We start from the raw sequence: 25,602 nt of genomic DNA on the forward strand, positions 1-25,602 counted from the left end.
GTGGAGAGAATTCGTGTTAAAATCCCATGCTTGTTACGTTCTACAAATCCGACACAGTCGAGCACGAGCGAATGCATCAGAAATGAGCAGTGTTGACGGAAGAAAGTGGTCTTTGCCCGAGGGCGCGGGACTTGTCGTCGATTCAGGCGACAGTAGCGACAGCTGCGTTGTGGATATGCGGCGTCGCTACGCCGCCGAATGCTGATGACGATGGCCGAGACCCAGGTTGAATCAGCGACAACAGAAAATACTTCGGCTACACAGAACTTCGTAGACAGCGTAGATCATCGGAATGGTGACAAAACCAGCAACAACAACCATCCACATGCGACGAACAACAACCACAGGAACAACAAACAACGCAAGAGGAAGCGCCTCAGCCAAGTGGTAGACAAGCTAGCGACTCAGGTATCCTGCACGGCGCTCAACAACAACGTCCACCACCACAACAACAACCACATCGACCAGGATGCACCGCAGCACGTGCTGAAGACCTCGAAACACATGTTCAGTGGGCAGGGTCAGGAGGAGGCCGGTCGAGACATGGCGCCACACCACGGTGATGTTTTTCGCTTCGACAGCGCCGACCGAGAGCGCTACCACTACGGCGCCATCTCGGAGGAGGACGAGGTGGAGGACGTGTTCAGTCCCGCGTCCTCTTCCAACAAATCGCCCCACAGTTCCACGACGGACTCTCCTAAAATCAGTTTCAGCCCTCTGAGGCTAAAGGACAGTAGTGTCGAGGACGATTTCGAGGGTGGGAACAGCTGCACCCCTCCACTGCCGCGGCTACAGGTCCGCAACCCCGCAGAAGAAGAGCAGCAGCATCAGCAACACCATCATCAACACCAGCGGTATCCCGGGTGCATATGCCCGCTGTGTTCGACGGGACTGGGACTCGTACCGCACACCCAGGAGAGGTTCTTCCCGCCCTCGCCGGTGTCGCCGCAGACGCCGATCTCGCCCGTGCCCGCACCCACGTACTGCTTCGAGAGCTTTCTGCACGCCAAGTACCCGGACCTGTTCCGGCGCCGCAGCCACTCCGACTCGGAGCTGCCGAACTGGCTGGACGCCGCCAAGCCTGGCCGGCCCGTGCCACACCCGCTCAGCCTGCACCAGCACAGCAAGGGCGGCTCGCTGGAGTCGGAGCAGTCCTCGCCGCAGGACTCGCCGCTGGACCTCTCCATGAAGGGCAGTCGCGAGCGCGTGGGCAGCAGCACGAGCACGGACTCCGTGCCGCCCTCGCTGGAGCTGCTGCCGCCGCGGGGGGCGGTGTCCGTGCCCGTGGTGAAGGGCGACGTGGCCTCGCCCACCACCAAGGAGTCCGTGGCCGTGCGCTACAACCTGGAGGTGTCGCCCGTGGTGGAGGAGATGCCGCCCGGCTCCGACGTGGCCTACGTGTGCCCGGTGTGCGGCCAGATGTTCAGCCTGCACGACCGCCTGGCCAAGCACATGGCGTCGCGCCACAAGAGCCGCCAGCACGCCGCCGACTCCGCCGCCAAGGCGTACCTGTGCGAGGTGTGCAAGCGCTCGTTCGCGCGCAGCGACATGCTGACGCGACACATGCGCCTGCACACGGGCGTCAAGCCCTACACGTGCAAGGTGTGCGGGCAGGTGTTCTCCCGCTCCGACCACCTCTCGACGCACCAGCGCACGCACACCGGCGAGAAGCCGTACAAGTGTCCGCAGTGCCCGTACGCGGCGTGCCGGCGCGACATGATCACGCGCCACATGAGGACTCACGCGCGCTACGACGCGGGCGCCGGCGGCGACCATTCCATCATCGACCCCCCGCTGTCCCCCTCGCAAGCCCTCAGCTCCCTGTCCGTGGACAAAGTCGACTGAGTGAAGGAACGCAGGCCGAGTCGCGATAGTTGTAAGAATGCTCACTGTGCGAAGGTTGTGATGAGGTTGACACACGGTCACGTGGACATCAGACAGACTTAAGTAAGAATTTTTATGAAATAGCCGCCGGCCGGTTGTTGGATTCGTGTTTTTTAAATTGTATATACGAGTACAAGATTGTTACAGAAAACATTGTCAATCTCATCCGTTACAACACTATTCTCCACAAGAACATTTCTTCCTAGTCGGGTTGTTAATATAGTCATTTTCATTACTATATCGACCAAACAAGACGTTTTATTACATTACATTACATTTCATTTTCCCGCTATCGTATAGCTCTGTGACTCCCAGCGTATGGCTCGCGAACTGCTGCAACTCGCTTTAATCCAAACATACATAAATAAATAAAAAATCACAGTAAATGCTGATTCATATATCTGCCTTCCCGCATATTGGATGGAGTTCGAAGTTGAGACCTTCCAATACGTTGCTGTGGCTCCTCGTACATTAGCAAGTAAGGCCCATTTCTTGTTGACAAATGGGTGGAGTTCTGCGAAGGAGCTTAGTTTCCAAAGTTTAATTTTCTTGTATTAGAAACATTCGGATTTGAATCTCTTCGCTTCCAACTTGTTCGTTCAGAAAGACACTACCGATCATTCTTGTCGCAGTATTACCTGCTTTACAAACAGTATTTCTGTCTCTTTGTGTTGATCGTGTGTGACGTCACATGATGACTGTTTTGAGTGTTAGGTTTAATTAATGTGGTTGCATTTCTACCTTAAAATATCTAAACAATTTGTCTATATAATTTATTACAAATTTTGGTTCTCGATAAGGTCTAATGCAGGTTCAGAAACAAAAATAATTTTGTCTAAAATATTTTTATTTTCTTAAATACTTTGTTTTAGCTTTTTAGGTATTTAATCCAGTTTGTTTATCCTTATGATATGCGTGTTTTTTTTTTAGAAAGACATTGTTAAAATCTAAATTGGGGACTTGATGCAAGCAGAACAAATTAAATCACTGAGAAATAATCTGGCAAGATAAAATGTACATGTTTCAAATGTCAAACATAAGTTCGGTTTATTCCAGTATTTAAGAATGTGTTTGAAATCAAACTTTATTTTAATAACTTCGTATGTTATGGTGCAAAGGCTTTGCGTGTTAGAACTTTAATAAACCCTGAGAAATGTCTAACTTTACGGCGATTGCATTGTGATAAGAATTTTGAATTTTGTAGCCTCGTTTGGAAATTAATTTCTCCAATGTTTCGTAACAACTTTAAAGGACATCAAGGCTAGTCTATTACGTACGTTCTGCGTGGATACCAGTGAACCCCAGGTTTCGTTACACTAGACTCGGAACCTGTAAATAACTTTGAAAGACGAAGAAATTAAATTATCAAACATTGTTACAGAACTCAAAATCTGAATCGCAATGAACTATCTAGATTGTAGAGTTTATTGAGCTCGTGTCCCGCAACGATCCCACGTGACGCGGCTCGTCCTTGCGACTCCTTATCGATCTTTGAGTGCTGATGTAGGGAAGGGGGTCACAATCGTACTGACAGCAACAGGGTCAGTGCGTGCTTATCCAAGCTCATCTTTAAAACGAAGAGCTAGTGTGTGGCCCATTTCACCCTTTTTTAAATTTGTATTGAGATTATGAGGTATAATTTCATTCAGTATCTTTAAATTATTTGCCTTTTGGAATTTTTTCTTTTTGTTTTTCTAATCATTTCCGGGCTCGAATTCTGCAAAACAAAATTGATTTTTAGTGGATCAAGACTGTGTTTTGAACAGTTTCTTTTGACTACTGGCGAGTTTCACGCCAGCCTTCCGCCATTTCTCATCAAGGTATGGATATGAAATGAATCCATCTTTCATTATGCGCCACAGGCAACGTCAAAGTAGAAAAATGATGTATTGTTTTGGCGCTTAACGAATTGACACGACTGAAGTAAAATGATAAATCACTGAAATATCCGCTACTAGAAAAATATTATAAATTCGTAAAATAATTTATTGCAATAATTAATAATACAGGGACACCATTTTATTTTTACTTCAATTTTTATTGTACCTGAGTTTTTGAATGAAGTCCCATCCCCTTCTACTAATGAAGTTCCAACTGTCCTCCACACAGAACCAAGGTCGCATATAGTAAACAGTACTGAGTTAGTGAGTATAGTACGCTCCAGAAATATGTTCGCGTTTTCCAGTGACGAAAGAGCTTTCAAAATCGCGATATTTCCTAGTTTACGTAAATGGATGAACTACTTTTCTTCCCTCCTATACATAGTAAAGTGATTTGTTTGTATTTTACGCCAGTATCATCGAACTCCAGTCGTGGAAGGGGCCAGCAAACTGTTTTTCCGGTTCTCGAAAGGTATAGCCAGGTTGATATTAAAAATGTTAGTGAAAATAAATTGATGTCCCTGTAGATACATTTAGCCAATAGTCTTCATACTTTTATTTGGGCACATTTTTTTCCGAACGATTATAGAATCTATTGGAGACTGGGGTTAAAATCCCGAAAATTGCAACCTGATGGACGAAAGGTGCTTTTCTCAGGGTAACCCGTTTTTCCTGTCATCAGTCTAGCATTTCTTCATTCATTTTCATCAGTAAAATTGATTAAATGACAAAATCGTAGTGCCACAATGATATGTCACTATCGTATGATTGAAGACGGGCACAACAATTAGCCATCCATGACAGATAATCTTCGATTAGGTCAATGATCTACGGATAAGACTGACACACATATAAACGTTTGTAGGATCTTTTTTTTTTTTCAACCTGACGCAGTGGAGCTTCCATGACACTGGGGAATAGATAATCTACGTTGACGGAGTAGAAATCTAATTCAAAAGAATTGTCACAAATAAATACGTAACTCATTGATCAGTTACAGCACTGCTGGTCCCTAATTATTATAGGGAAGTGATATGTTTATCCACTTTAACATAAGAGACAGCCTTCCCTTCAACGCTATGGGAGGGTTTCCTAATGTACCTGCAGAAAGTTGCAAGATGATTTTTCTTTTCAATCATGATATATTGTTGCTTGGCTTTTTTTTTTCTAAACGTACATCCCATACTTTGCCGTTAATCTTCCTCAAAACTTTCGCCGCAAATATTCCATGATTATACATACCCTCGACTGCGAAGCATAAGTTATTGATATGATTTTACAGTATATTATAATGTTATTGTTAGGAGAAATACGTATTGTGCCAAATCAATTTAGACATCGAGATACGCAAGCTACTTGTATGTTTGCAACTTGTCTCTCGATATCTTCCACTAAATTTCGTTTAGGATGTATCTTAACACCAATAATTATTACCTATTGGATATCGTCAAATTTTTGGTATTTTGAAAACAAACTTGTTATTACTTTATTAATAGTTTATTTTAACGTAATGAAACTTTAATCTTTGGATGAACCTATTTAATAGAACGCTACGAATGTAGGCTATTAGATGGATGAAATATAACAAAAATATTAATATCGATTACCCCAATAGCCTAGAACAGTGCAAATGACTCGTATTCGTTCAAAGGTTCCGCACTCGAGGAAATTTCCTTCGAGTGAAAAGTGCTCTAAACTATGTTGACGAACGGACTATGCTCGCGTGAAAGGAGATTCGCAGGAAGCATCCAGTAATCGTTTAAATTTTTACTCAGAAGTGCACATAGCCTATAGTACTCTTTACTGTGACGTAATGAGTTAGATATCTTCTGTGGGATAATGAAGAAGAAAATAATAATATTTATAATCGTTCTGACTTATCATTCTATTTACTATTTCTGTGCTTAATTTTACTTCTTGTATTTAAAACACTTTATCAATGGAAAATTATTTGTTCACTTTTTATCTTGTAATTACACGAAACTTAAATAATTTATATATTGAATTACGTCTTTGAATCAAAACAAGAAATAATACGAGAATGAATGCCATATTAAATTGTCTTTTTGGTTCGAAAATAAAATTAATAGAAGAATGACTGAGAGCAATAATTTATGTTCGTTCCGTAACAAATTTTTCCCGCAGTCAATTATAGTATAATGGCTTGCTTAATTTCTATCCGTGACTTAAAACTTTGGTCTCCACAACTTGTCTAGTTTCCCCATCCATGTTCATTGGAGCAACTGTTACGTGTGTATTTCGTTCGGTTCGGCTCAGAAAACATATAACAGATTAGACTTTGAAGGCAACAACTTTTATCAATTTCAGTATGCTGCCATCTAGCGACTGCAGAAAGTCACGTTATAACTCTCATTTGAATTGCATGGAGCAACTGTACCAACTGCATGGTCGTTACTAATCGACAGTGGCGATCCTGCTGGTTGTTCTCGTCCACACGTTATCGTTTTTAACATGAGGATGGCCAATCTGTTATATATGTGATCACTCGCTCTGAGATTAGTGGCGAGTGATAAAGCCTCGTACACTACAGGATCGCTTTTTCATGCTCGAGCGAAATGCGAAAGTAGCAAACGCAGAACTCTATCATAGACATTAAATTAGCCTTAAACTTAAAACTATAAAACCCAAGTATACTTACGATGTCATTTACAAAATTGTTCCCACACAGATATTTTCGTCTGTAACTGTTTTGGCTTCCGTGCATCATTCGAAAAGATAGAAGACAAATCTATACAGGTCAGTACTGGACAGGGCTGCCCTCCGACGTGACTAAATTGAATCAGTTAGAATCCTTCATTACCGATATTTCTCAGCTGACGTTTAAACTGTTCATGATATGCTTTGAACATTCAATTAGGAAGGATTACGAACAGTTCATTAACATATATTTAAGTGAATTAGAAATTTTATTGTTGTCGTAAAATTTAAAAATACGAAATTGTGTAATATTCATGACGCCATTTATTTTCATTTGAAACCCAAGATTGTCAGTAATAAATCAGAATCAAGGAAGTTTTGTTAGTTTCGTATGAGATTAAATTTAAACTTCACTAAGAAGTTTCATTTATGTAACTCGTAAGCAGTAAGAAACTAAGTTTTTTTTGAGACTGCTTATAATAGGCGAGTAAGAGATTGTCAGGATTATTGTCAGAGCAAAATAAAATGTACCTAATAAAATGCTCAAAATTTTAATTATAGCACTGAATAGTTTATACAGGGAGAATGCTCTTTCTACGTCACAATTGACTTTTACTCATTGTCAGTATACAAATTAAAAAAGATTAGGGCTGTCAATTTTATGCTAGAATGAAGTAGTACACTAAACCGAAACTATTCCTCTAACTGTAGTCACCACCTTAAAGAAAATTCCACTTTAATAATTCTGGTGTTAAAGGGGAAAGCCTCAGTAAAATGTTAGTTTTCATCTATGAACAGGAAAATTTGCTTCCTATCGAACTATGCATTTTATTGCAATGGAAAGTTTATATAAATAGTCGTGAAAGTACAGTTTTAAATTAATGTTACTAATCACATTTTAAAAAAAGTTACAGGTAGTATGAATTTTGTATCTAAATCCGAAATGTAATAATTACCTATTTGTGAAGCCCAGAAACGTGTTAGTTAATTATATCTCGCGCTTCTAGTTTATGCTGACCAGATTTTTTATGGTCCAGCAGGGGACATCGGTAATTTCAAGAAAAACCACAAACACTTATCTAGTCACTATCCGTTGAAATGTTGCAGAAATTACATGTAACAGTGGATATAATTATAGAACTTTGCACACTAAATTTGTAGAGTATCTTAACTTTCTGAATTACGAGTAAATGAATAAACACACATAACTTCTGTACATAATTATAGCCACTGAATTCAGTTTCAGCACTGACGCATGTATAGAAGTCTTTCACATAATATTGTACACACTGAACTCTAACACACACATTTTACAAATACTGGTCTGGAGAATATATCTTTTTAAGGATCTGTTAATTCCCATACAGCTTCACATTAAGTTCTTCACATGAGAAATGAAAGTTTGTTTTCACTTGTAACAAAGCTGTTTCAATTTTCATTCTTGACTTTTCATCAGTCCAGATTGAGTTCATTGTGGAGAAAAGTCTTTCAACTGACGAATTACTGACTGAAAAACACATGATTAATGACACTATTTTAAGAAGATTTTCAAATGGAATAGAATTTTTTTTTTTGAAATATTGAAAAACATCACACCAATTTTGACCTGTTGGTTTGTCACAGAACTTTTCATTTTTTGAACTACTTAAAAATGGACGCTGTGGTAGTTCTAACGCTACCGCGCAACGCGAATGAAGACAAAGATGGTATATCTCATGTTCTTCTCAAAGAGTGCAGAATATCTCATACTGTGCTCGCTGATTCTTCTGTCTCATACTGAGAACCGTTCAGAAATGTGCATGAATCACAGCTGTTTCGTCATGATACTTAAATATTCATGTGTAAAATGTCATTGAAACAAAATCAAATTAATTTCCGGGGACAAAAAGGGGACATTTGCTTCCCTGGGACAGCAACTCAAAACCGGGGACTGTCCCCGGAAATCGGGGACGTCTGGTCTGCCTTCTAGTTGTTTTCTGCGTACGGATATTGTGTGGCGTTTAATTACCCTAAGGAAAAATAATGTCAACTCAAATTTCTGTTGCAATAATAATTTCTATACTCACTAGTCAAAACATTGCTTTCACACCGTTATCTCCTGTATATTTAAATTAAGAAGATGCATCAGGTAATCCGTGTGATTAGAATGAAAATTATTGTTGACCGTCATATTTTCCACGGAAATTAGACAAATAAAATTATTTAGCGACAAAATGTAGGATTTTAAATGAAATATCTGTTTTTTTAAATATCGTCGTTGTTCCTGCAATAACTCCTATGTGCAAAATATAATTTTTTTTTTCAGTAGGAAGAGAAAACACATTTATTCATCCTATGGCAGCCGTACATAGGAGACTGTGAATTCTTACATTTTAGAAACAAAGAAGTATAATACATAAAGGAGATTTTATTGTTTTCTGTATCACTATTTATGTTATTTAATAGACAAAAAATCTGAAAATCGATAAATATTTCACATGGGAGTTATTGCAGGAACAACGACGATATGTTAAATTAATTTGGACATAGGCAACGAAAATTTATATTGGACATAGTTTCTTACATCCTTTTCAAAATATGGTCGTAATAGTTCTATTAAAAACAGAATTTTCTTCGTTTTGGTGAATAATGCATAAAGTAAAATCTTGAAATGTTTTTTTTAAATTTAAGAGGCATGATGGGGCCGATAAGCTAATTACTATAAATGACAATTTATTACATGTGCCGTCTATGCTTATCCTTATTTAACAAATATATTGGTTATACAATATTTTGTTACATAATATATATTTATTTGAAAGTTTTCGGCTCTATGGAGCCATCATCAGAAACAAGTAAGCCCATATGTATGGTGTGAGTACACTATATGTTGCCGTGCAAGTAAACTCAATTAATGTTAAAATTAAAAGGCATGTTTCTATTTAAAAACAATAATTGTAAGGCAGAAATAAATTGTCATTTATTGAAATGTTTTGTTTTCTCGGTGATTTGGTTATATAGGTGTGTAGTAATATTTAATCTATCCGAAGTTTCGGAACTGCTTATAGGTTGCATCTCAAAGGCAGTAGCTCTCGACGTCTGAGGTATCGCCTACTCTGTTCAAGTAGCCCAAGCATAATGAACTCTGAGTGGGCGATAGCTGCTATACACTTGAGCTTGGAACCTGTAAGCAGCTCAGAAATATTGCAGAAATCTGAGTAGGTTTATGTGGACACACATCCAATATTTTGAAAGGCTAAAATTCATTTGAATTGCTACTTCTAAATTCATACCTATGCCTTGCATTACCATATCTCATAGTTGCACTGTTAGTTCCATAGAAATTAGCTCGTATCTGCTTGCATCAGGGTAACTTATTTGAGTATGCCAATGTACATTCCTCAGAACTGCTGATGCGTTGTAGATTCAGTACCAGTAATTTGTCTTAGTTTCACTTCTTGAATGCAAGACAACAATGCTCTCTATAAGACTGCTTGATGCTATTTCGTGTTAGACAAGTTTACAACTTTACCTATGCTGTAATTGTGATGCATAAAATGACATTTAATGAAACTGAAGGTGCTCAAGGTGCTCCTGAATGGTTTGATTTCTAGCAAGGTCTGATTTTATGAGTAAGAGATTTGGACTCAAACCATGAAAACATAATTGTAGCATCAGGAGAGTCTTGCCGATTAGTGTCATAGTGCCAAATACAATGGCCAGTGTTTTTATATGTACTATGAACAATTATTTTCTATTAAAAGTTAAATATGCCAGTTTTTTAATTCATTATGTAGGGCAATATTACCTTTTACACTTTTACATGTTTACTTATTTAATGCACACTAAACCCTTCCCATGGACTGATTGATTTAACTCTTCATTAGTCAGCGTTCAATACTTTTAAGTGTGATCAGCAGAACGAGACAACATTGTCGAGGAGTTGTTATTGAAATCTGCCACATTGTTGTGCCATTTGATGTAGACATTTTATTGTTACATTGTTATGTGACCTTTGACACACAAGACAGTAACTGGAACAGGTAATCAATATTACAGGGCATTATTAGATGGAGTTGTGATTTATACATTGTTTATACTCACACGAATGGCTCTCTCTCAAACGAATATACGATCTGTGCTAATTTATGAAAATTTGTTATATAATTCTTCGTTCCAGTAGGAGCGAAATTAATTAAAAAGTTTCTATTCTGTCATAAGCCGTATTCATTAGTTCAAACATGTTAAAAAAAAAAGTCTTTCAGTTTGGCTTCCTCTCATAATTTCATATTGGAAACCATGTTGAATTTATAAATGTTTGATCTTACGGATCGGTTGTTAAAGGAAGAACAATGATTGTAATAGTTAGTAAGTTATGTTGTTACCCTTGTTTACACCTTCTTTTAAAGAAGGCCCTTTTTGTAAATTTGGAATTACTGCCAATGTACATTATTATTAATAAGGTAGATTGTTTTAAGGTAAATATTTTTCATCAGACATGTTTTTATTATTTATGTCGTTTAATAGTTTTTTCATTACTCATAACGATCATTAATATTATTCACCACACTGTTTTAATATAAAATTGGCTACTTTTAATACGCCCCAAAGAGTACAAAACGGTGAAAACATCGTGTTAATGGTGACATGCCATAGTAAAATTTGCTAGCTTCTATTAACATTATTCATTCTCAATAAAGCCACGTTTTATTCGTTTCTCGAACTTTCTCTCCTCTGAGCATGCTATGTCTCCACTACTTATCATATCGTTCGTTAAGAGACAAGAATATGAATATATGTCAAATATTTTATGTAAATTAAATTGGGCCTATAATGTGATGTTTGTACTTGTAACATATCATGACTTATTGATTGTAAAAATTACGTGCGCCCTTTGGCTATAGAAGAAAAAAGCTGCCGGAATTCTTTAATTATGACAAGTAATAATTGCAGTCTTACAGAGGTGATATTAATGCACGAACAACGCTGTGTTTGTCTTGATATGCAGCTGCAGAAGTTTTTCTATCTATAGCCAAAGAGTATAAAACACGACAATACACTCATACACGATTTTCATGCTGTATTTATTTGATGCTGTTTGTCTCTTAACATTCGGCCAGGTTGGAAGAAAATGGTGCTAAAATTGTCCACAGTGTTTTTTTTTTGGAAAAAAAAAATAAGGAGTGTAGGAATTTTAAGACGTTAATGATTGAATTGTGGAATAAATATTGCTATTTTTAATCAGAAAATGCTAAATTTCTTATATACTGCCATTTAAGGGTTTAAAACTCTATACAATTTTATCAAGTTGTGGCATATTTTTTAATATTTGAAAGTATAATCCATAAGTGCATACTTACTAGAAGAAAATATATAATAAAAACGTCTTTCAGTAGGAGATTTTTCCAAATGTATTTAGAATTCTAGTACTTTCAAAAGAAAATATCACAAAGAATGAACCATGATGCCTAATAATACGCACGTGGTTCGCTCTATGTGACTTGTTTACTATTGCCTGTTCCAATTTATGGAGTGAGATGCTTCTATCTATATATTTTTATGTCACTTCCAATTTGAACAGCAAATTTAAAACACAGTTTTAAATTATGTACTTGAACTTGCCAATTTCTAATTTTTCTTGACTGAAGTAAAAATAATGAATTTGCAGGGAAATCGAGTAGGCGAGGTATCATGTCGGAATTTACATGTTATAAACTGTACCTGCGAAATGAAAGATTCTGTGATGCTGTTAAATTGTTGTTCGTTTGTATATTGTGATCAGGGTATGCATCTTTTTAAAACCGGAGTTGGTAACATGAGCACATACTTCTAATAATTCAGATTACTATTTATGTTGAGTATGACGGAAAGATTGGTTCAATGCTGTTACGTTATTTTCTTGTAAACTTTACGGTGTGCATAGCTATCTGTCGCACAGTCTAACTTAGTCATTGTTAAAAAACATGTTGGTTACAAAAAGTAAAACTTTTTAATATACCCATCAAAGCTCAAAGTGCGTTCAGAAATAAATTCTAATTCAGTGTAGATGGATTAAGTAATGTTTAAAAAAAAATGTTATGATCATAAGCTTACAAATGTTATCAGTTACTTCTCCTCACATGTCCCTACACTGAGACTTAGTTTCACACGGGACAGAATTTCTGGCATTTTCTCATTGAATATTTGTCGCCAGTGTTTGAACCAATCCTCCATAGCCGTCTCACGTTATCGTTGTTGAACTGTCGTTCTATAAAAATCTATTTAAGTAACGAAAGGTGAAAGTCACTGGGTTCAAGATGAAGGCAATGATGACGAGAGTCTGTGATGAAAACAGCGATGATGATGATGATGATGATGATGATGATGATGATGATGATGATGTGAAAACAGCCGCGAGGGATTGGTCTGTTCCTGACGGCAAGGCCTACTAGTGTGTCCAGGTAACGTCGACACTTCTTCTCGACTCTTTGTTATGATTTTGTTTTAATTTTTAATGTGTTATTAATTGCGAGGTTATCCAGAATTGATGATAGTAAGGTGATATTTGCCATAAAATTATCTAACATTCGTCCCATGCTGGAGAAAACACCAGAAAATCATAACTTGTTAATCAGTCCAAGTGGGATTCGAACCCACGCCCAACTGCACCCTGGAATCAGAGATCAGTACCTTAATTCTGAGCTACGCTGGTATCCTCTTTGCATGATATCAGTGGGCCGTCGCCCAGTGAATGGCTGGCCGATTTTCTGGCGAAAAAACAAACCGTAAATTAACGTATTCTTTAGGGCCTTTAAATATTGATCCGTTGTTAGATACATGCCTCGAATTTAAAAAAATAATTGTTCCAAAAATGCAATATGTAGTTTGCTGTTTGTGATATTATGTATGTACTTAAACTAGAATATCGCTTTTCTATATTTATAATGATTTTACAAGAATATCCTGTCCTTGGACTTTCATAAAAAAAAATCGCAAGATTTAAATCTGGAGATCAAGACGGCCGTAGTCCTCGACTGATCACACGATCTCCAAACACACTTCCACTGTCATTCATTTAGTGATTTAAAGTGTGTACTGTTGCATTTCTCTGCACGAAATGGTCGTAAGATTTCTGTTCCATTAATTTCTTTAATTAATGGATTAAGTATGCCATTTGACATACAGTAGCCTGTCTTTCAGAATTAAGCCTGTTCAAGAAGCATCAGCCCGACTGTTGTACGCCGAGTAACTATATCCCGAACCACCGTATTTAAGTTATGTAATACAAATTATTGCATTATATTTTGTGCGAGATCGTGCATATTTGCTTGTTTTCCGCACAGAACCAATACGCGGTAAGTGTGAAATACCACATTCAGTATTCCCAACGTAACACACATAATTTCCCTCTTCTTACCGCTTAAGCGCGACATTCATTTTACTGCTTTAGGCTTTTAACATTATTTTTAGAGACGTTTAACATAGTAATAATTATAAATTGGAAACTTACCACTGCAATTTCACCTAAATTGCAATGTTAATTATTGTTTTTAAATATTTGCAAAAATTAAGTAAAGTCTACTACTCCACGAAACTTATTGAATTCCTGATACAAGTAACATTAAGGATGCCGTGAAAAAATCAACGAGATTCCAGATGCCGACGTTATTACTGCAATATGTTATATAAATAATATTGTTAAAATATTAAAACGAAAAATAAATCATTACATAACCTTACCGTTTGTTTTAAGTTCGCATTTATAGACTGGGGGGAAAAAAAGACAGACGTATATCACGGCCTGCTGGAGTATAGTAAATACAGAAAACATTTTACAGCAACAATGTTGGAGAAAGATATTTTGGTGTTCCGAAGTTGGCGTCATTAAACAGAAACCAACATGGAGATTTCATTGCAACTAATTAGAAATTCGTCTTTCAGGTATATAATAAACGATCTTCGCACAAAATAATGTACGATACACGAGCGGTATGTTTGTTTTCATGTTCTCGGAAATTAAAAAAGCTCAACTACGTTTCGCTTTTTCAATCTTTTCCTCGAACATGAAAACGTCAACATACCGCTCTTGTAACGTATATTGCTATTCTGCACCACAGTAGCGGTTCTCAGACTGTAGATCTACATATCAGTAATCACAACATGTACCGATTTTTGAAACCATGTGTAGTAATTACCCTTGCTTCTACTCTTAGTTGATTCATGAGTGACGCCTTGTTGATGTCGCTTTTGAGATTCCAATCTGTCTTCGGACAGTTAACTAAATAACACTCTAGCGACAGAAACGTTATCAGAACATGGTCGTTCGTTTACCGAATTTACAGTACACTTTCATGCGGAGTATAATGCGTATTGCCCTGACTTGAGCTTACTGGACACACTAGTTTACAGCATACCGGCCCATACTATTGTAATAATAAAACAATTATTATTTCATTTAATTCATTTATATAGAACCAATCGAAACGTATTTTCTGAACGCGTCATGTATAGGCTATATAGAAATAACCTCATCCCTGTTATATGTTTTCGAACATGTCTTTAAATTGTTAGGTGCATTTCAGTTAACTTTCTATCAAAGATAAAGATTGTCCTTGTGTAACACTTTAAATGATAAAGACGAATCACCCTTAATAATTTGTATAAATTAATAATTAAAAATATATGTCATTAAACGGAAAGAAACATGAGCGGTTTTAAGACAGATCTCGCATAGAGAAGATAGGAGACGCACTTACGGTACGTAGAATGTGTAAATCCTTGAGAAAAGTACGTGCCTTAACATAGATCCATATTTATTAATATTGCTTTGATTAGAATAAGTGTATAGGCATGGTCAGGTGATTAGGATACACTTACTTGAACTTGCAGTAATATTCCTGAAACATATATGTATGTGTTTAGCTATCATATTTCCTTTAAATCAACATAAGTTTGCCTCACTGATTTACTTCACATTTTCAGAAATTGGTAGCAATGAGATACAAAATTATAAACATAACTAACGGTTGTGAGCTGAAAATTCTCTTTTCTTCATATCCCCATGCTCATACTGTACTCCAATCAGGAGAAAGTCTCAGGGGAATGAGACGGAGCGGGGTAATGCTGTGAATGAATGCTGATATCATAAGGTCACACACGTGGGTACACGCATCTCCATTGGCTAACTCTCAAACTACAAACGATAACACTGATATACACATACTTATACTACCCTAGTTACAAAATTAGATCACGGTTAATCTCCTGGTCTTTTAATCCCTCCATACAGGAAATAATATATGCAGGAGAGCGCATGTTTTTTAAACTGACATAACGGTAATATTATCTACTTCGCTCCAATAGATGACGCAATAGTAAGCACATTCCTTTCACGGTTAATCTCCTGGTTGGAGAACAGTATATCAAATTATTCACAAATAAGTTTATTTGGTGCTGTATGTGTTTTATACATGCAGATGCAATATTCCTTATACATCCCAATTCTGTGTATGATGTAAGTTATGGTTTTAATAATATTCAAGTATTTCGAGGCCATGCAAGAAAAATTTACCTTCCCAGACACAAAGAATTTAATTAAAAAAAAAACTAAAAAAAATTATAGTTATGATGAAAAGAAAAAAATGCAATGAATTCAAACACATAGAGTCCAAAGGATGGCACACTGATGTTAAGAAGTGAAGTTTTTGAATATTAGCATTGCTGTCCTTAATAAAAGGCCGCAACAGAGATTTATTCTAATAATAATCTAATACCTCTGTACAAAATTCATGACTACTTATTTCGGTGTAAATATTTGTACACAAAATATGGCTTTGGACGGTCACTCCCCATCTTTCATCTTGATGTAACATTTAAATTGTCACAAAACTCCGTACATTTTCATTAAAAAGTCCAATCTCTTACAATAGTAGTTTATGAGATATTTTTATCTTAGGATAGTAAAACACAATTTTTCATTGGGATTCTATCAGTTTCTGGAATAAATAAGATTCGAATTTTGTCTCTCATGACATAATCCATATGTTTTTGTTAAAATGTTCTTGTATCTGTCCTGGAATTTGGATTCTACTCGTAATTTTTCATAATGGCTTTTACTTTCGTTAGTTGTCTTTATGAACACGCTTTATTTTTTTCCCCTCTATTTTTACCAGTGCTATAATTTGGGCTCGAAAATCTTTCTGTTTATATAGACTATGTTTCGTTACTTTTGAAAATAAATATTTTCTCTTGAGGTATTCATATTTATATTGGTATATACAGGGTGTATCACGAGGTTTTCCCCCGGTTTGTTGGGGTGATTCCTGGTGTTATTTGGAACAAAAAATATAAATATAGTAATGGGGTGACATTCATAATTAAGGAGAAAAAAGCAATTTTATATATATATATATATATATATATATATATATATATATATATATATATATATATTTGAGGATGTCACTGACAAAAATGGAAATCATAGTTAGAATACAAACAAGTGTTTCATTTTGTACCAGTCTTTTGCATGTAATGTGGATTTAAAGCAAATGTTCAAAATTTCCTCCCTGCATTTGAAGGCAAAAATTCGCACGGGTGTGAACCGCGCGTGTAGCATTTCGTAACTTCACATATTCGTTCCTTATTGTCTCTGCGGCATCGGGAATGCGTTAAATCAACTCTTCTCGTGTTTGCACCCTAATCTGGTACACGATGTCTTTCATCCACCCTCAGATGCAGCAATCTAGGGTGTTAAATCTGGGGATCTGGCAGGCAAACGGTTGGTATGATCATGTAGTTCTAAATGCTGCACTTTTTGCACATGAAAAGGATACAGTCCGTTCTCATGAAGAATTCTCCATACTTTGGAATGTGAAACGTTAAATCCTCCCCCCACACATCTTTAGTCCTGCGCAAACATGTCTAGCACTACATACACCCTGGCGTGTTTCGAAAATCTGTTGTAACTCCTTAACTATGAATGTCACCACATTACTGTATTTACGTTTTTTGTTCCAAATAACACCAGGAATCACCTCCATAAACCGGGGGAAAACCTCGTGATACACCTTGTATACATTTAATTACTTTTACGAATAAATATACTAATTTCAACTTATTAGAGTCGATTGTTATGTGATGATTAATACATATTTCATTTATTTTCTGAATGAGTGTGCTAATTTGAAATTTTATCAGTGTTAGTGCTGAGAATCGAAAATTATTCCTGATGATATATACGCTATTTCATTACTTTTTTTTTTTTTTACATTCTCATTGCAGGCAATCATTTCGTTACGTTGCGCAATAAATAAGTAATTTCTGTTTTATCGAGGGAAAACCTCGTGATACAGCCTGTATAAATTTAATTACTTTTACGAATAAATATACTAATTTCAACTTATTAGAGTCGATTGTTATGTGATGATTAATACACATTTCATTTATTTTCTGAATGAGTCTGCTAATTTGGAATTTTATCAGTGTTTGTGTTGAGAATCGAAAATTATTCCTGATATATAGGCTATTTCATTACTTTTTTTTTTTTTACATTCTCATTGCAGGCATGCATTTCGTTACGTTACGCAATAAATAAGTAATTTCAGTTTTATCGAAGGAAGACCTCGTGATACCCCTGTATACATTTAATTACTTTTACGAATAAATATACTAATTTCAACTTTTTAAAGTCGATTGTTATGTGATGATTAATACATATTTAATTTATTTTCTGAATTAGTATGCTAATTTGAAATTTTATCAGTGTTTGTGCTGAGAATCGAAAATTATTCCTGATGATATATAGGCTATTTCATTACTTTTTTTTTTTTTTTTTTTTTTTTTTACATTCTCATTGCAGGCATGCATTTCGTTACTTTGTGCAGTAAATAAATAATTTTAATTTTATCGATGTGGTATTTGAATTACTTCCACTTTTCTTGTGACATACAATATACATAGTTACTTTATAGATCTCAAAATTGATTTGCAGTTTTTCTTTAAATTTGACTCCAATTTTGAACAATCTATTGGTTTAATGTTAGTAGAGTATGTGATTGATTGAGTTGGAATATGGAGGTATGTGCTCGTGTCCCATTCATGTGTCTGTAGGAGTCGCAACAGCACCGCCTACTACATTCTGAAGTTGTCTGAGCTATGCTTGGGTTCGAATATTTGAAAATAATTAATTTATAATATTCTGTTTTAATTAGATTCATGTTAAATATAAATTTGTACGCAGAGTCTGTCTTTTTTGAGAGTCTGGTATCAGATTTTTCTGAGCCCCAGTGTATCTCGCATTTAAAATTGCCTCTTTGCGTGGTGATGGAGGAGGGGGAGAACGATGGAAATATGGGTTCGTTCCAGTCACCTGAATTTATGGTTTCTGTGTATATTTTTAAATCAGTTTTGTGTCGGTAATTACAGACGTATTCGAAAACAAGGTTACAAAGTTAATCTGTTCTCACAACTCTTCACTGTATTTCAGAAACATATGACGTGAAATGCAGTAGGATTAAATTCAATAATGAATTTAATTTCGGAGAAATTGCAACGACCGTGTTCCCCGAGATTTATACCACCACCATCATTGTAATCACTGTCATCATCACCTATTAGTCCAACGCATGACAGCCTCTCCCATTTTCCTTGTAGGAAGCGGTCTTATTCCCACTCGTACGAATGGGAGATGCAGTTTAAACCCTGACAGGCATTGCACACATTACTGCGCTCGTTATTACATTCAAAGTTCTGGGATTAAACATGGCCGATGGATTTCTAAAGGACGATAAATTTATTTTCATGGCTTCTTTTGAAAGTCAAATTAAGTAGGAGGTACCGTGCTTACTTTTACGACTCGCATTGTCTTCATTCAATGAGAAGACTTGAAAATTATGATCGGCCGTTTCTCACCCACAAAGTTTTCTGCTTAACGGGTAGATGTCTCTGCAGGTCATTGTCGAGTTCCTCGATAATTATTGAGTATAAGTGTTGAGACAGAATCCAAACATAATCTATCATTCAATGAGAAGACTTGAAAATTATGATCGGCCGTTTCTCACTCACAAAGTTTTCTGCTTAACGGGTAGATGTCTCTGCAGGTCATCGTCGAGTTCCTCGATAATAATTGAGTATAAGTGTTGAGACAAAATCCAAACATAATCTATCATTCAATGAGAAGAATTGAAAATTATTATCGGCCGTTTCTCATCCACAAAGTTTTCTGCTTAACGGGTAGATGTCTCTGCAGATCATTGTCGAGTTCCTGGATAATAATTGAGTATAAGTGTAGAGACAGAATCCAAACATCATCTACCTTGTAGCATAATTCAATAGGCACTTACCACACCTTTGCTTCTAGTAAATAGTTTTGCTTATTCTTCAGTGATAAACGAGCTGTAATAATAAATTGTATGCGTTAGATAGGTAGGCCTATATATAATAAATTTTATTATAAAATAATATGTTATGAAATAATGTATCAAATTCGTTTATTATATTATGTATACAATACATAAGTCTATAGCTTTACTTCTCATAAGAGATTTGTTTTTCTATTTTCAGTGCTATCAAATCATTACACATTTTATTTGTTGATGGAAAGAAGGTCTCAACTACTATAAAGGAAATCTAGAATCTAGATATTACAGATAATGGACAATTTATTATTTCATCGATCCAATTTATTTTTGAGTATCTAGATTTATTACTTGTATGTTCATGCACTCAGCTGTGCGAGGAGCAAGGGTCGCATTCCCAGACATACATCACTCAATGATATCATTAAAAGATCTCTGACTTCTTGTGGCATCCCGTCTCCTTTGGAACCACCAGGTATTAGTCGCGCGGATGGTAAACGGCCCGATTGTCTCACCTTAATGCCATGGTCTAGAGAAAAATCTTTAATTTGGGACTCCACTTGCGTTGACACTCTAGCTCCATCTCACTTGCCGAATACCTCCAGACGCACAGCATCTGCTGCTGAATTATCCGTGAAAAAAAATTCATTAAGTATGCTCATCTTTTAGACAATTATATATTTGTCCCCTTTGCTGTGGAGACCTTCGGTCCTTGGAGTCATGACTCTAAAGTTTTTGTATCTCAAATCGGCCAAATTTTGATCTCCATTACCGGTGATCGTCGTTGCACTACTTATTTGCGTCAACGTTTAAGTATTGCAATTCAACGCGGAAATGCAATGAGCGTTTTGGGTACTCTTCCCGAGTCCAGCCCTTTGGATGAACTCTTTCTCTTGTAAAATTTATTTAGTATTCCGTATGTAAATATTTGTATTTAGTTTTTATATACTGTCAATGGAATTTCTATAATAATTATAACGAAAAATTGATTCTCTTGCCATAACTATTAATCCATCCAACCAATCAGAAGGAGTATGCTCATTGTCTCAACTCTATTCTATTATTATCGAGGAACTATAGTGTCTTGTAGAACTGTAGAGTCCTCTGATGGGAAAAGTATAATATCAAGATTGAACACAACAAGCGAGTGGTCTGCAACACATTCGAGAGTTACGGAAAGAAATTCTGACAGACAGATTTTAGAGGTTGAAATGGCAGTGGAGAGATGGTGAATCATGAAAAGAGGAATTAAAATACCTCGACAATACCTAGTCCTTTATCGTCGAAACTTGTCATAAATGTTATTTAAACTCGTCGAAATCTGAATCCGAGCATCTGGCGTGGAAAGCTCGCGATATGAAATTAAATATTTTCCAGTCCATCGACATTTGTAAATTTTAAGAGCTAATACTTATATACATATCAAGGGGAAGATACGTAATTGATAAATTACAATAAAAAGCAAGTAACGCTGTTACGTTAATTGTGTCAAGTTTCTTGTAGAATTATACCATGATTATTTATATGTTCAACTTTATAAAATAAAAGTTGATGGGACATTCAACTGCTAAAAGAGCGAAATATATCTTGTAACAACTTCTGTTTTACTATTATATATAATATATTTACAAGAAATATAAATTTGTCAATTATATGAAAACCTTGATCTCTGAATATATAGGATTTTAAAAGATTTAAAAATTAGTAATCATTTAAACAAAGAGTACACGTTTACTTATATCACAGACTTAATTGTTTTGTCTGCCATACATCACATTTAAAACAATGAAACACACCTTAAAGTTTTATTTTAAATGAAGACACACAAAACCGAAGTAAACTAAATTGGTCTGTGATCCATTATTATAGTTTTGTCACCACATAATATGACGTTACACATCGGAATAATTCATTATGGTTTTTCTTAAATATTATTACATTAATTTCTACTCTTCTGTCACCATGTATGGCGTTGATTTTCTGAATTCGTTATTGTTTTTCCTAAATTTAGAAATAATACTATCAAAACAATTTAGAAGTATTAGACGTTGACCTGCACTCAAGCGGTAAAAGCGATATACACTAACTACCAAAAAGTAATTGGGCACTGTTTTTGCCTCTTTAGAACCTCGTGGTACCACCTCTTGTTGCTATAACAGCAGTCACCCTGTCAGTCTTGCTCTCCACTAGTTTGTATAGGATATCCTTTGGAATGCATCGCCATTCCTCTTGCAACATGGCACTTAGTTGGACAATGCAAGTTGGCCCCATGTTTCGGCGGCTACTATGCAGTGGTATGCAGACAATAATGTTCACCGGTTGAACTGGCCTGCACAGAGTCCTGATCTCAATCCCATTGAGCACCTTTGCGAAGAATTGGACAGGTGACTGAGGTCTCGGGAGATGTCCAACTGAGTGTCATTTTACAAGAGGAATGGCGACGTATTCCAGTGGATATCCTACACAAACTAGTGGAGAGCATGCCTGATAGAGTGGCTGCTGTTATAGCAACAAGAGGTGTACCACGAGGTTCTAAAAGGGACAAAAACAGTGCCCAATTACTTTTTCGTAGATAGTGTATTATTTAAGTTTAAACATTTTAATTTGACTGATGATAACGCATTGTACAATTTCAAATTAATACATAGATATTTTAGACTAAAATTCAGTTTTGTGTATTTTACTTGCACAGTACATTTTTAAACGGTGTAAGTATTTAGAAGATTCTGAAATATAACAAAAATAAGCATGCAGAATAATGACATATACTAGTGTTAATAAAACGTTTGAAGGCTTATTTATGTATAAAGTAACCCAGAGTATTTTATAACGAGAAAATCTCGTTAAAGATCTTTTCTCCGATTCATGGAGGTATAAATCTCACAATTTAATCTTTGTAATTTGATATATAGACCAATTTCGGCATTGCAGTCGCAATTCTTGTAAGCATCAACACAACTTTGAACTTAATCCTATTGCAATTTCAATTTTAAAACTATGTTTTCTTAAATTTATACACGACTCTTAATAGAGTGGTGCAAAGATTGATCTATATGGTGAGATATCTGATATATGGCCAGTATGTTTGAATTAATTTCTCGTAAGTGTCGGTGGCTGCTGTTGAGACCAACCCATCCTCCCCCAGTACTTTGTTAGCTGTTAATACTTAAAATGTATGTATCTTTATCTGTTTCGTCAAGTGTCGTTAAGTTTTTTTGTCTGGAAAAGTTGTTGTTGGAAAACAATGAATATTGGAACACACATGTACAGTATTATGATGATCTGGTTGGTGTAGTTTATGTCAATACATTGTGTAACTCAAGATGTTAAATGATGGTTTAGGGAGTGGAAAAATGAGCTGTCGTTTTTATTATATTGGGGGAAGGAGCAGACAGCTGCATTGAATTGATCCACACCGAGTTTCTTCACATTTGCTCAACATTATCTTCTGTATATTCTCTGTCGAGCTTGCATTTGAGAATATCGTATATAATATATAATATTTTGAATAAATGATTCTTTGTGAACTTGTGTTTCATTTTTGTAACATAATGTTTCTTTTTCAGTAACTTTTATGAAAGAGTCTCCACATTTACCATAGCCTAAAGAGAAAGTAATTTTAATGCCAATTTTGTATTATGAAGTAACATCTTTCACGGGACAAAACAACTTATAGGTTGAATAATTTCGAGGGAAAAATTGTTCCAGGGCCGGTCATCGAACCAGGGACCTTTGGTAAACGTACCAACGCTCTACCAACTGAGCTACCCGGGAACTCTGTCAGACACCAATCCAATTTTTCCCTCTATATCCACAGACCTCAAAGTGGGTTGACAACCGTCAAGCAACCAACATTGAGTGCACACTAACTGTGTGACTTAAATTGTGGTTTTCTGGAACGTACAGTGACATGTATTATGTAAATCACGCTTTCAGGTATAACTCCCTGTATTGGCCATCAGGTTCTTATAGATTTTTTTTATTAATTTGTCCTACAAAATAATATCTGTAATATTGACAATTAATATTTGAGGAGAAAAATTCGCTCCGACGCCGAGGATCGAACTCCGATGCTTGGTTCTACGTACCAAGCGCTCTGATCACTGAGCTACGCCGAATTCAAGCCACAGTACCGGACCGAATGTTTGAAGGAGGAGGGTTCGGTCCGGTACTGTGGATAGAATTGGTACGTAGAACCAAGCACCCGAGTTCGATCACCGGCACGGGAGCGAATTTTTCTCCTCAAATATTAATTATCAGGTTCTTGTTCAATGTATTTTTATGTACACAGATTCCTAGAAACAAAAAATTATTATTGGGGAATATCTGCCAGGAAAGCAAGAGAAGACAAAATACGAAATGTTATGGGAGAGATCACAGATGGCAAGACTAACTGAAGTGATGGAAGAGGGAAGGGCTAAGGTAATATAAATTAAAAGAAAATTTTAGATTCACGAGTACAAGAAAAGGAAGGCCGAGGAAACACGATAGAATTAGGTGAAGTATGAATTACAGTGGTGTAATAGACGAAGATGCTGATAGAATATTGTGTAGGGACAAAATTAACTTACGGTGAAGGAAGACTGCTGTACTATATAAATTCATTTATAATAAAAAATAAAATCAACAATGAAATAATGATGGTATTGTGTTGTAGTCTTGCAGCTCGTCTCGTTGAAAGTAATGGATTTTATTTCAGCACATGTTTTCCGATGTATGGCTATTGAAGCTACAGTGCGCTGCATATACAGCTTTTCGTCATAGCCGGTCATAGCATTCATATTTAGTGCGGACTTCCGACCGCTATCTCGCACGGGAGGTAAACAAATAGGCTGTGATTTAGACTTATAGTCCCGTATAAATAATGCGCCAGTAAGAGGGAATAAGAAAACGAGATATTGAACTTAATCTTTCATCAAAGCGTGTGTTGAAAATTATAGGTTATAATGCCGGTAAATTGTATCTGCCGCGCACTGCGTCTTGCGATTCTCAAAGTCCATTCTACACGATTCTGGCATACATTGTCTACGAGTCCTTGGTGTTGTATAGATCCCAGAATTATGTCAGTTCTTTCTGTCGTGTTCCTCGATCTTTTTTCATGTAATATCCACATTATTGTTCTGGTAGTTACTCTCCCATTGTTGTTCATATTACATTGATATAACATTCTATATACAGGAACATCATTTTGTTTTTACTTCAATTTTTATTGTACCTGAGTTTTTTAATGTACTTCACTCCCACCCCCTCTACTAGTAAACTTCCAACCGTCCTTCACACAGAACCAAGGCCGCGTATGCAGTCAAAGTCGCCTTACGGTCATAGTAAACAGTACTGAGTGAGCATAGTACGTTCCAGAAATATGTTCGCGTTTTCCAGGGACGAAAGAGATTTCAATATTAAATCATATTTTCGCACAGGTACTGTCGTCCGTTTGCCTACGTCGCATCCCGGTTCCCCCACCCACTTCTGCTCGCCCCTCTGTAAAGGCTAGTCGCTGGGCTGTCTTAGCTCTTTTCTGAAAACATTACTTTTTGTTAGGAATTGGACGTCTACGTAATATTATACAACTATTTAAAAAAACTTAAATGAAAGGACCTCGTTAAGTAATTAACTGTCACGTGATTTCCCCCCCCCCTTTCTACGATCCTGCGACAAAACCACTTGAACGGACAGTAGATAGCATGTCTGAGTAATTTTATCTTTTCGGATCGGCCAGAAGTGAAGATTGAATTTACAGTACGTAAGGTACTCTTTTATAGAGTAGGTACAGAATTATTTCAACATGAGTTACTAGTACGAAGGACGAAACTGGTAATTGGAATTGCACACATTAGAACTGAAGCCTGTATCGAAATGAACGG

General features: G+C 36.5%; 1 protein-coding gene across 2 annotated transcripts in view; it reads left to right on the forward strand.

Moving 5' to 3' along the window:
- klu (klumpfuss) overlaps nucleotides 1-23,265 on the forward strand; it is a 200,157-nt gene extending 176,892 nt beyond the window's left edge. For both annotated transcript variants that reach the window (XM_069813119.1, XM_069813117.1), the window contains exon 2: nucleotides 1-23,265. In XM_069813119.1, the coding sequence (XP_069669220.1) occupies nucleotides 199-1,845 (1,647 nt within the window). In that variant the 5' untranslated portion in view covers nucleotides 1-198 and the 3' untranslated portion in view covers nucleotides 1,846-23,265.
- The last annotated feature ends 2,337 nt before the right edge of the window (nucleotides 23,266-25,602 follow it).

The sequence above is a fragment of the Periplaneta americana genome, chromosome 16 (genome assembly GCF_040183065.1).
Source record: "Periplaneta americana isolate PAMFEO1 chromosome 16, P.americana_PAMFEO1_priV1, whole genome shotgun sequence".
NCBI lineage: Eukaryota > Metazoa > Arthropoda > Insecta > Blattodea > Blattidae > Periplaneta > Periplaneta americana.